Here is a 12618-nt window from a genome sequence, read left to right on the forward strand (position 1 = left end):
GTTTATCTGCAGCTCTTCAGTGTATGAGGATAATATCGCAAATCCGATTACTTTAGGTGAAAAAAAATGTCATAATGCGAGGAGAATTAAAAGAAATTGAGGGAAATGTATGTTAAAAAGGAGGGAAAATGTGTTGAAATATTTTATGTTTAGGAATTTTCTTTTTTAAAAAGCTCAATTTTATTCTTTTTTTTTGGAAATTGGCCTAGAACTTACCTATAATAATAACATATAATATTCTAGAAAAGAAAATCCCGGCAGTAACTCTGCACACCAAACAAAATTCAAAAGGGAACAATGATAAAGTTTCCCCGAAATGCTAAGTCAGCAGAAGAATGGATGCAATTGAACAAATAAGACTTGAGCGAATTTTACGTGATTCAAAGAGGTGCGAGGGATGTTTGCTCATTCAGAAATCACTGAACTTTGCTCTTTCCACTCCCACACAGCAATATTCTTTGCACACAAATTCACATCCGCCCATGGAGTGGAAGACGTGAAAAATTGTGCGCAATTAACCCGAAACACCTCATTAAAGCTAATTTTTTTGTTACCTTGTACTCCCTCATTCCAGGTAATGCAAATTCGCAGGGAAGGAAATTAACTAAATTATGCCTTTCAAGTATATTCAGAGAAGAGTTAGCGGACCAGGCGCCTATGGAACAATTCACTTAGACAATACGTAAGTTACATTGTTTTTCATGTTTTCTTGTTTTTATCTTTCAATTAAACCAATTAAATGATTAATAATAATTTAAGTCCCTTTTGCTGAAATTTAATGTTTTTTGTGCATAAATAGTGTGATAAAAAATAAATCAAATTATTTTTTGATGTTGTTACGCCAAATTCATATTCATAAAAGTTCATTCATGTTATTAATGAATTTAATATAAATTGACGAACTGATACAAGCAAAATTAATTGCCAGTTAAAACTCAATTAAAATACAGTCTACAGTTATTTTTGATATATTTTCATTTATATCAATTTGTAATATTTATTTTTTAATTTATTTTTAATAGTTTTAATTAATTTTTAACATACCAGAGGGAGGAAAATTTTTTATAGTCTCTAAGAAATTTCTGCTGAGGTTTAAATTTTGCAAAATTGCCCTATATAATATTTAATTAAATGAGGTGTTTTACTTTATATTAGGGTGACAAACTTAATGGTTATTGATTTTAACAATCAATTTCGTTAGAATGGTAATCTATTGTATATCAAACAGAAGGGATTTTGTGCTATGTACACAACTTCCTGTCTACATTGTGTCAGCAAATATGAAATGTCACTGATTTTTGTTAAAGATATATGAATTTTCAAAATTTAAGAGCCTGAATTTTGCTGTGTTCAAATTTTTTTGATTTGTCTATTGTTTATTTTTTTTATTTCTTTTAAATTTAATTATTTGTCATAATTCAATTTTAACGAAACATTAAATTCCCTCATTAGTCTCTTTTGAATGAGAATAATTTAAACCTAAATATATATCTCACCTTCTGTGATAGCTGAAGTCTGAAATTTTTAGATAGCTCACACTTAAGAATCGGGCAAGCAGTTTAGTTGATACAATACCTGAATTTTTCCTTGAAAATTGGCCACATTTCCGGTTCTTGTTGTTCAATTTTGATAATAATGTTCCAAATGAGAGATCTGACATAAAATCTAGAAAAATTCGTCCATCTTAACTTCGAGAGTTGACCACAAGAGGCGCTAAAGTCAAAAAATTCTTTACTGACAACACGGTGTATATCTCGGGTTCTACTTATCCGATTTTATTCAAATCAAATTCAAATGAAAACTCTTAAAAAACTCGAAAATTTCTAGAACATCAGAAGTTCAAAATATGACCGCAGAAGGCGCTAAAGTACTTACTTTCTGATACTCCTATTTTGATTTTTTTTTTTCAAATTTCTTCAATTTTTCTTATCAATTTATTCGGATTTCTTTTGAAAAGTGTGACATTTCATATTTAATGACCATATGATATACTTTATGTTTAATGAAATGGTTGGGAAGATTCAGGAGTGAATTGGGGGAATAGATAATTTGGGGAATTAGTGGGCAAACAATGTGCGATTTGCAGATTTAGGGATTCCGCTGATATCTTCCTCCGTTGTTTATTCACTACACTTAATCATTGTGTGTGTCTAGCATACCCCAAATGTATAGTAAAAGGCCTAAATATATATAGAAATCTCTACACTAATGTTTGTATTTAATGTTTAAGCAATAATCTATTTGAAAATACATTCTTAATTAGGGGAGACCGGGGTAAAAATAGTCAATTTGCGTAAATCCTTATCTGCAGGATTCCCCAAGGGCAAGAAAATTTCCTCGATAGGTCATTCTTATAGGAAATTTCCTGGCCTACAACTTTGTCTCAGACCACTTTTCTCTATCTCCACGGGAAATATGAGTTTTCGAGCTTTTCCTAAACCCTTCCGCTTCTGACTTTTTTTAGACGCGGCGGGTAAATATAGTCACCAGTTGGCTAAATAAAGTCGGTCGAATTTTCCGGCATTTCCAATGATTTTCCACCTGAGAGATTGATAGTAGTTGATAGCTAAACTTCTCACCTTTTGATCCGCGACAAGGAATTTCACTTTTATACGCATTAAAACAGAGAATTTTGCGATTTTCTCAAACACGCCATTTTGCAACAAATGAATAGAAAATATGCCAAAAATTTCGATCTCCCATATGATTTACATGGGATGACTAGATCTACCCCAAGGGGTATGTTTTGATTCAAAAAATTGTAGAGAAAAATCATTAAAAGTTATTGAAGAATACACCTTGGCAACGTTTTCTGAAGTAACCCAGCTAGTGAGAAAAATTATCAGATGGGAAAACTGCTGAAGGAAATGTTCGGAAAACGCGTTTTTCTCAATACGCAAAAGTTTGGGAAATGGGCCAAAAATCTATTTTCATTTTTAACTCCTAAAGTACTGATCGGATAACCTCCAAATTACTGTCAAAAATTATAGGTTGGTAGGGCTTTGCACCCTAATTTTTTCCGATTTTTCCGATTTATATTTTGGGAGAAATTGGCATTTGAAAATTCCAAAATGACTATTTTTACCCCGGTCTCCCCTACTTGCAATATTTATCATTAAGTTAATTTATCTCCACACTATTAACGATCAAATAAGCCCAAAAGTTTGCAAAAGTTTGTACATAGCCATAATATTATATAGATTTGCTAAATAGATTTAACTTATGTAAATAACATAAATACGATATATCGCAGCTTCTAAACAAACATAATTTATAAAGGCTACATTAGAAGAATTTATACAGCTAAATAGTTCCTTGACTAGTATGTTATTGCGATGTGTAATTAATTTTATTCCACATTCCGTCTCCTAAACTTTTATTAATCCTCCCCACCCGCCCACAGTCCCTACTCCTCCAGTTAGTTTGGTTTGCAAGGAAAGATCAATGGTGAAGATTAATTTAAATAAAATACAGGTTCTCTTCGTTTGGAAAATCAGTCCATGGAAATCTCAATAGCATCCATTTATATCTCTCAACGTTGTTTATTTCTATTCCAAACCAACAATAATAATTTCCAGTAATAATACACCATTTTACTCAATGAGATGAAATTAAATAATGTCAATGTCATTAACATGGCACGTTGTTGAGATACATTTTCTGCACTATCGCAGCACTAAAGTCATTTTTCTTTGCTCCTATTTGACAAAGTTCCACTCATTTAATTTATGCATTTTTTTTTCGTTTTGAATGAGTTGCAACAGCAATATAACGGTGGTAATTAATGCTTCAAGATTTGCAATTTAAAGGTAGTCTTAGAATTTCATTTTTCACATAAATAATTTTCGCTTTGAAAATTTATTTTCATCATTTACCTTTTCTTTGCAATATTTCAAAGTAATTTAAAATGAGGATCAAAGAATTTTCCATTCATTTATAATTCTCTAGGAGAAGCTTTACCAATAATTCAAATTAATGAAGTCTTACGTGAATAATGTGTTTAAGTAGTTTTATTCAGAGTTGGTGTTCAATCTTAGAAATAGATTTGAATTTTTGCGCAACTTAATTAAGTTTAAATTGCTTTGCTTCTTAAGGGTTAAAGGAGGTTATTCATCTGTATATTTCCCTTCTGTATGGAAAATTCCTTCATTCGAGGGAATAATCAAAACATGCGTTAACCTTAGATATATCATAAAAGAATAAGGAATCGTTAAAGAAACTTTTCAATTTAACCGAAATTATCTGAGAAAAACTAGCAAAAATTTGCTTAAAAATGCCAACAATGTGTTTTAAATAAATGTGTTTTCATCTCTTAAAATGCTTGAAGCATAATTTTAATGAGCCATAGACAATTTGTTAAGGTATTTTTTTTATCAACTTGCTTCATGCATTAAATTAAATAAAGTAGAGAAAAGTGACGTCATTGTTTTGGTATTTTTAAATAAATCTCTGCGAATTTTCTCAGCAGAAATTAGTTGAAAATGAAAAAATCTCTTTGACAATTTCTTATTCTTTTGATTCTTTGCGAGATTACGCGTATTCCGGTTGTTTCCTCGATGATGAAATTTTCCACGTATCAATGAATATTCTCCTTTGCTTTATTCATTGCTTACAATAAAGTAACATATTTCCGTAGATAAAATTGGCAAGAATTGTAATAGATTTAACTCCATTGAACTGCATAATGCAATAGCGATAAAATTTGTGATATTTTTGGAACTATGTCAAACTGTGTTGCAGAGAAATGAAAAGCAAATAAATAAATGGAAAAGTATTTTGCTTTTAGAGTTGAAAGTCCTCTGTATTTGTTTAAAATAAATATTTTTCACAGTTTATTGTGATAAATTGTAATTTGCATAAGAGCTTCGTATAGTTAATCTGTATATTGTTCATTTGTGGTACTGTAAAATCGTCATGGAAATCTCTGCAATTGTGCAGACCTTTTACAACAAAATGGAAATTAGTCCGTATGTGTTTGCATATAAAGTGAAAATTACTTGTTTTGGCTGGACTGATTATTGTTATTGCCACAAATTTTGTTTTCATCTCACTTTCCTCTCCAAATTTCCCTCCTGATGGGGCATTTATTTGTGTATAGAACATCTTTTGACTACTAATTCCCAACATTACACATCATTATTCACTTTTTTTTTTTTCAAACTAATGTTAAACGTTTGTCATTAATTCATTAATCTATAATATATGTAGGTATAACTAAAAGGGACTCTTATTGGCTATCTTTAGTCCTTAATTTTAAATGAATCTACAATAAGTATTTTGCTAAGATGGTAGTGCAAAATTATAGATATCTTTCTTTTCTAACTTAAATTAATTAATATATTTTTTTTTAATTTTCTTGGATTTAATATGAGAATGTTAATAAAAGACTAAATTTCCATTATTGGATGCGACGCAGCACAAAATTGATTTAAACTTCTTCAAACTAAAAAGACATAGAGAAGAACGTCAAAAAGGTAGTGATATTAATTAATAAAATGCCTTTTGGATGATTTAATAAGATAAAAAAAAATCAAGTAGCTTTTCTTTGCAATTTCCTTCAATATTTTCTCTTCACAGCGAAATAAATAAATCTCTTTCTCCCACCAAATTGCTCTTTATCTGATAAAATTCTCACTCTAACTTTAGCGCTCCATGTGTACAAAACCTCCTTCTATATAACATATGTTATGTATATACCAATCTAGAGGGGGATATTATTCAATTCAGAAGTACTTGAGTAAATTTGTACGTAAACGCTCAAGTGTAGTGCCTTAATATTACTTCTCAATAGATAACATGAGATTAGATTGTGCTTAGAAGATCTTTCACGCCTCTAGCATTTACCTTTTTTTCCTCTCCCGTTTGAATGTTCTTTTATTGATCTTTCTTCTTCATCTCTATATACACTGTATACACCATTTTCCTTTAAATGCTCCTTTTGCTGTATTTGCCAAACTTATTTATAAAACAGACAAAAAAAATCTGTATAATATGTAGTGATAATATTTAAGAGAAAATACGTATAGAGAGCGAATACAATGCATGACAATGTTTTCCTTGAGGCATTTATTCTTCGTCTGGAAGGAGCATCGTCTCATCCCTTTTTGTTTTCTTTTTACCTTCAAAATATGTACATTACATTGAAGATTTTCCAGATTTCCATCTCTTAAGCAACTTACTATATACAATTTCAGCACAATATTTTGCTAAATGTAATTGTCACAGATTTTTGGGGAAGGTCTGCGTAGATTTTTCTTAATTTTTTGAGGTTAATTCTGCGTCGAGACTTTAGAGACTGTTTAAGAAACTGATAAGAAAATGGATTCATTTCACAAGCTTCCATTACACTTTATATATAATTAACACTATTCAATGAAACCCAAATGAAACTACATATCCGGCAGCATGGTAAGATTACCTATGTCAATGAGAACTTTCTTCAAAAGTTTAAGAAAAGTTTTCAGATTAATTTTATTTGAGAAGCTCTAAATGAATATGAGAAATTAAATGAATAAATGTGTGTGTACAGAACATATAATCAGTTTACGAAAAGTGGTTGCAAAAATTAAATCAATTGAAGTTTAGCAAGCATGTCTCTCTGTGGTTAGTATTACGGTAAAGCAGAACATGGTGTTCTGTGCATTTATTTAATTCTATGTGCTTAAGAGAGAGTATTTTCCACACGAGAAAATCAAATAGGAAAATATACTTTGTGAATTAATGATTAGAAAAGTAAACGGAAAAGTGTATGAATGAGAAGCAAGTTTGCTTTCGGTTTCATTTTCATGCCAATTTTCCGCCACCATGCCCACGTTAAGCGTATCATCTCTTTTGCTGAGGATTCTTTTGCCTCGTTTATTTTTGTGGGTTTTCCTAGGATTTCCATTATGTGTGTGTGTATTAGTTTTCATTTTCCTTATTCTGCATCGCAGAATAAGTTGTGGTTTTAAGCAAAGAAACAAGAACTTAAATGTAATTATGTTCTATTGTATGTACAATTGTGTGTTTTGTGTTTGTTTTTTTTGCAGTTTAATGTTCTAAAGTTTAATTGGCTTATAAAAGAAGTTTCAGAAGAAATTTAATAGATGTTAAAACAGAAGAATTTGTTCAGCTGTTTGTTGGAGATAAAATTGAATATTAAAATAGTTTCAATTGCAAGCAATCTCACTCTCGTTTTGTGGAAATATCGTTTTATTGTTCTTAACAGAAATGTATTTATTCTTTTAAAGTCAGTGAGCTATAAAAAAAAAAGATTCTCAAAAATAGAGGACAATGAAGCATATTTTTCTTTCAATTTTAAATTTATTTCTTGAAGATGTCATTCACAGAAAATTTAGGAGTTTTTGCTTTCAAATTGCATAAAAAATAACATTTCAATTATTGGACTATCTCCAATTCGTGGAGAGACAGTAATCTGAATTTATTTTTAAACACAAATTGTTATATTTCTTGGCAACTGGACTATATTTCTTTTTCTTCTTCCAGTTTACTTAATTGATGTTAATATGACAATGAAAATATTTTACTACACTTTCGTTTAAGTTATAGAAGTTACAAAAATTTAATTTAATTGTAACTACATTTTTAAAAATATATTTTACAAGACAAGAAATTAAGTAAATTAATTTAAAAGACTAACGGATACGCCCTAATATGATACCTACTAAAAACGATCTGAAAACTAACCACAATTTCGGTTAAATTTAACCCCATTCTCTGCCACTTTAATCTCTAATATAGCAAATATGATTTCACCTTTCTATTCAATTAGGAATCCATTGAGATTCACAATCAGAATGAATTTAGTTGAAGAGTCATGTGATTAATATTCTAGGTGTGACCTCTCTATGCTATGTATTAGTGGTGTTTCATAAAATGTCTCAGTGGGTAGCTCAAAGGGTAATTAGTTTAGGGGTTAAAATGAGGTATGATGATGTCTCGAGGTGAAGTAGCACCATAGAAGGGTACGCGGGTGGATTTAGCTCCTATATACCTACTAGCAGCATAAGGAGTATTCACCTACATATGTCATCTTTATTTTCCCTTCAAGGGTTATGCATTCACCACCCCTGAGTACTTATGGCGCACATAGTACTTCACCAACAAGTTGTAGAGCAGAAATCTCAAGTGTGTGTGTGGTGTTGTCCTTTTTACGGATGAAGCCATTAAGAAGGATTCGTGGTGTTTGTCTTTTGGCATAGAGCTCAAAGGGTTTCGGTCGGTGATGTCGTAAAACATTTGGATAGTATGGCTAATGAAGTTCGCGGCAATGGAGCTTCACATGATATATAGTATAAGCGCCAAATTTCCCTTTTTTATAGCTCCCACTGGGGATGGTCATAAACGGGCAAATAGTAGAAGCGTGGTGTTAGTTTTTCTGCTCATTGTGGAAAAGTTAACTTGTGGAAGTTTGTTGATACACCGAATGGATACAAAAGTGGAGGAAAATGAGATAATTTTACTATCTCATTTACTTATGTTGAACAGTATAATTTTATCAGTGTTCCTGCGATTTCTACTGATTCTCATTAAGAAGTGAAGATTAGCTAGAACAAGGTGTTTACATTTTTGGTAGATTTTTAATTTTTACGAAAAAAATCTTCCTTTTCTCTTTTAGGCTCTTTTATATTCAGAAAAAGAAAGATTTTTAAAAAAAAAACTTTTAAAGATGGTTAAGATTTTAATGTAGATTTTGAGCTGAGTAAGAATTTCAACCAAGAACTTCTAGAACACTTCCATAAACCAAATCCATTTGAGCTTTCTAAAAATATAGATACGTCTAACTTCGGTTGTTTCTTATGGCAGACTTAAGTTTTTAAAGCAGTTTTTAAGGTTAAATCAGGACTGAATATATTTTTGGATGGTTTTTGTCTATGTTGATGCGCCTGACCAGTTTCGCTCATTAGGATTCGTTAAAATGATCTAAAAATGTATTCTATTGAAACTTCGAAGCCTTACTTTAAAAATTAAGGACCTAGTCGAAAAAGCATAGACATAGCTCTAAATACTCAGACTTAGCTTAAAAAACTTAAGCCTAGCTATTTAAGATTAGGCCTAGATTGAATAAACTTAGGCCTAGCTTTAAAAACTATACCATCTATTGAAAACCTAAAGGAAATCTAACTTAAGCCGAACTTTAGAAGCAAATTTCTCCCAAAGTCGATAAAGAAAATTTACCGAGTATACTAGATGCACAAAATGCGTAAATCTGGGTTAAAATAAACTATTCTAACCAATATGAGTTAGTTCCTTCTACTAAATGACCTGAGTCAATTATATTTTTACGCTTCAAGTGATTCTCCGAGACACCTGAATAAGGCCACACTGTTTCTGCGAGATTGTATATTATGGCAGATTTTTTTGTATAAGCGAATAAACTTGAGATAGCTCTTTAACATTTGGACGGAGATGCCGGCGATGGAAAATCCATTAATTAAGTTTGAAGGAGAAATTGAGTGGTGTGCAAAAGGCACAAAAAAGGCGCGCAAATTCTTAAAGTTTGCCCCAACATGAATGGGAAAGATTTTTGAAGTTTTGCGACGTATACTTCCCCCGTTTTTCGTTGTGCGCTCTATTGAGCTTCTTCAGCGAGTGTCGAGAGCTTTCAAGTCATATACAATGTTGTTGTCTGTGTAAAGCTCTCTCTCTTTCTCTCTCACATTTCTCTTTCCACCATTAGCCATAGATTTAATCAGGCATGACGGAAGATGATATTCATTATGAATTTAATTGACAATTAAATTCGCTCAGTCACTGCAAGTCGGTTAGAGGAGAGTCGGTTATTACGGAGGAGAGCGCGCACGATGGCATGCTTGAGTGAGAGAGAACTTTTTGGGATGATGGCAAAAAAGAGCGAAAATGTTGAAAACGTGTGCGCGAGCGATGGCGAGCGGAGAGAGCATAGATGAAATGCTTTGGTACATGCCCGGCTACACAAATAATCATACAACAGTTGCGAGACTCCAAAAGCCCCGTGTGGAGCAGCTTTGGCAGGCCCAAGCTATATAGGCAACTTGGGTGGGGTGGCCTGGTGCTCTGTGTGTCGTCAGTTTAGTTTGCAAAATATAGCGTACAAGTGTATCTCGTGTGTTCGGACATCTCTGCCCCTGTACGTATACCTACATATTTATTTTATGTGACAAGGCCTCCACTTGAATTCAGTTTGTCACTTCAGTTCACTTTCATATGTTGCCCGGTGAATGTCCACTTGCTTCATGAATAATTGCTTAAAAAATCCCATTCAATAGAGCAAAAAAAATAAATTCCGCGCGGTGTGTATTTTCTCACAGGATTTTTTCTCGTGATATGCCAGGAAAAAAATATTTGCATTGTTTTTTTTCGCAGCAAATCAACCCTCAAAAAACAACCCCCACATATATAGTGTGTGTGTATGTGCTATGTGTGCTTTTATCCGTCTGTAACGAAGTTTAGTGTGGGAAAGTGTGTGGAAAATATTCCCCTAAAAGGATTAATTTTTCAATCCATAAACAATTCCGTGTGGGAGGAAGCAATAAAAGCCATGATTCGTAAAATTCGCGTAAACATTCCACACTGTTTGTCTACGCAAAGTGAAACTTGGTGATAAATTTTCCGCGAGAAAAACCTCCGTACACGAGAGGAGAAACAAAAAAAAAGAATTTAAATGTGTTTTCGTTGCACCTAAAACCTTCAATTAAGTGTACACAATCATAGAGAGAGAGAAAAACTCCCAAATCCCTTGATTTAAAAAAAAAACAAACCCCTCAATGCTAAAAGAAAATTCATGAAGCAAAAGTTTTTTTTCCAAGAAAAATCCAACAGTTGCAGGACAAATAAATCTTGTGTATAAATTTCACGTGGTACGCGGGTAGCGCGAGCTGTGAGATACTGAAACACGTAAGTTTGCATTCTGTAGTCATGTTCTCCAACATTCCCGTGTTAGGCATTTAATTAAAAGAAAATCATGCTTGGTCACTGTTCAGATGTAATTATAATTTTTATATTTATTTTTCTTTTGGTCTAATTAGACTTTTTTTTCCGCTGTCGCGCTTAAAAGTCCTATGGAGGCAAATGGGGGCGGAAAAATTAATTAAATTTCTACCACAATTCGTTTTCCTCTCTCAGTGTGGTGACTTTATATTTGCCAACTTGAGAAATGGAAACTCGCTGGCAAAGTAGATTATTCTTGGTATTTGTAGAAGGACAAACAGACGTCTCACGACGAAGCATATTTTTTCCTTCATTCATAAAAAAGTGACTTTGGTGAATATTCGGTACAATATCACGGATTGTTAGCAGAACGATTACTTGTGAGGATTTTAATTTGATTTTAAAATGTCAATTGATTTAAAATTATGCAAATGAATGAAATAGCCAAATTCGCAATGGAGCGACAAAAGTGAGTGATTAAGAAAGTTTAAATAAAAAGTAAAATTTCTCTCTCAATATTTCTCTTTGTGCTCTTTAGTCGAGTTTCTTCGCGTCTTGAGTGTCTTGAGTAATAAAATCCAGTGATTTTAGTATTTAAATCATAACGTTGTTTAGTTTTAAGTCAAATATTGATAAAACTGTTCATTAATACAGGTGTTTAATGTTTTTTTTTTCCTCTTCCAATTCATAAAACTTTTGCTGAAGTTTTTCCGTGTAGGGGAGACGTTGGTTGAGTTGAGTTTTTTTTTAAATAATTTTATTTGTGTCTTTAACCTTAAATTTTTCTTCTTGTGATTTTATGTAGGTTGTAAATTTTTTTAAACTATCAATTGAGAAATATTCAAGGTGTTTTAATTACTTTTTTGAAATAACGAATAATTACTTATAAAACGAGATTAATAATCTAAAGTTTTATGCATCAAAAAAATATTGATAAAACATTTTCATCTTCCGTTACAACCATTTTTGAATTTTCTCTTTCTCTGAGCTTTAAAATTTAATGTGTAATTTTGCATTTACCTTCACTCTTTAATTTTTTTCTATGGATTTCAAAGGAAAATTTATTCTGGAAAAATTTTCATATAATCGTTAAAAATAAAAGTATAGCAATGAAAAACTTCATGGATAAAAAGGGAAGGATATATAATTTAATTAAAAGAACACAAAAGCTTCATTGCACGCAATTTGGTAGGAAGAGAGTGTGTAAATTCGGTGTCTTTTAGAAAGCAAAGGTATATTATACCCTTAATATTATTCCAACTAAATTTTCACACTGTAATACCGGAGTATCCCTCTATCGTCGTTTTTGCAACATTTCTCTCTCGCCCACTGTCCTCTTTTATTTCTCCCATTGTCTGACCCCCAAAAGAGGAAAATCCACCCTGAAGAGAATAATGACAATGCCAAAGCCGTCGTTTTAGTAATGAAACGAATAAGGTAGAACGAGGAGAACATTCCTCCCCCACCCCCTCCCTCTCCCGCCTGAAAAAAGAGGGTTTTTGTGGAAGATAAAATATTGCGAGTGGTTGGAAAATCAGCCGCGAACATATTTCGTAATTTGGGATTACACACAGCCCCGTAGTCCTTAGAACATTTCAATTAATTTTCTTTCGCACCCAGAGAGACGTCGATGGGGCTTGTATATATGGATGATATAATAAGGAGCAAAGTGGCGGGAAAACCACAAATTCACTTTCGTGTCGTAAATTT

General features: G+C 32.1%; 2 protein-coding genes across 13 annotated transcripts in view; both read left to right on the forward strand.

Moving 5' to 3' along the window:
* LOC129791558 (trifunctional purine biosynthetic protein adenosine-3) overlaps positions 1–12618 on the forward strand; it is a 1078967-nt gene that overhangs the window by 152878 nt on the left and 913471 nt on the right. The window lies entirely within an intron of this gene.
* Positions 1–12618, forward strand: part of LOC129791559 (potassium/sodium hyperpolarization-activated cyclic nucleotide-gated channel 3) — a 1048222-nt gene that overhangs the window by 11774 nt on the left and 1023830 nt on the right. For 9 of the 12 annotated variants that reach the window (XR_008750729.1, XM_055829749.1, XM_055829760.1 and 6 more), the window contains exon 2: positions 575–682. Coding sequence is in view for 8 of the 12 variants with exons in the window: in XM_055829749.1 (XP_055685724.1) it covers positions 612–682 (71 nt within the window). In the remaining 4 variants the exon portion in view is untranslated. Of the gene's footprint in view, positions 1–574; positions 683–5416; positions 5475–9970; positions 10876–12618 lie in introns of those variants that run through there. The other 3 variants (XM_055829759.1, XM_055829758.1, XM_055829754.1) reach the window with 3 other exon arrangements.

The sequence above is a fragment of the Lutzomyia longipalpis genome, chromosome 3 (assembly GCF_024334085.1).
Source record: "Lutzomyia longipalpis isolate SR_M1_2022 chromosome 3, ASM2433408v1".
NCBI lineage: Eukaryota > Metazoa > Arthropoda > Insecta > Diptera > Psychodidae > Lutzomyia > Lutzomyia longipalpis.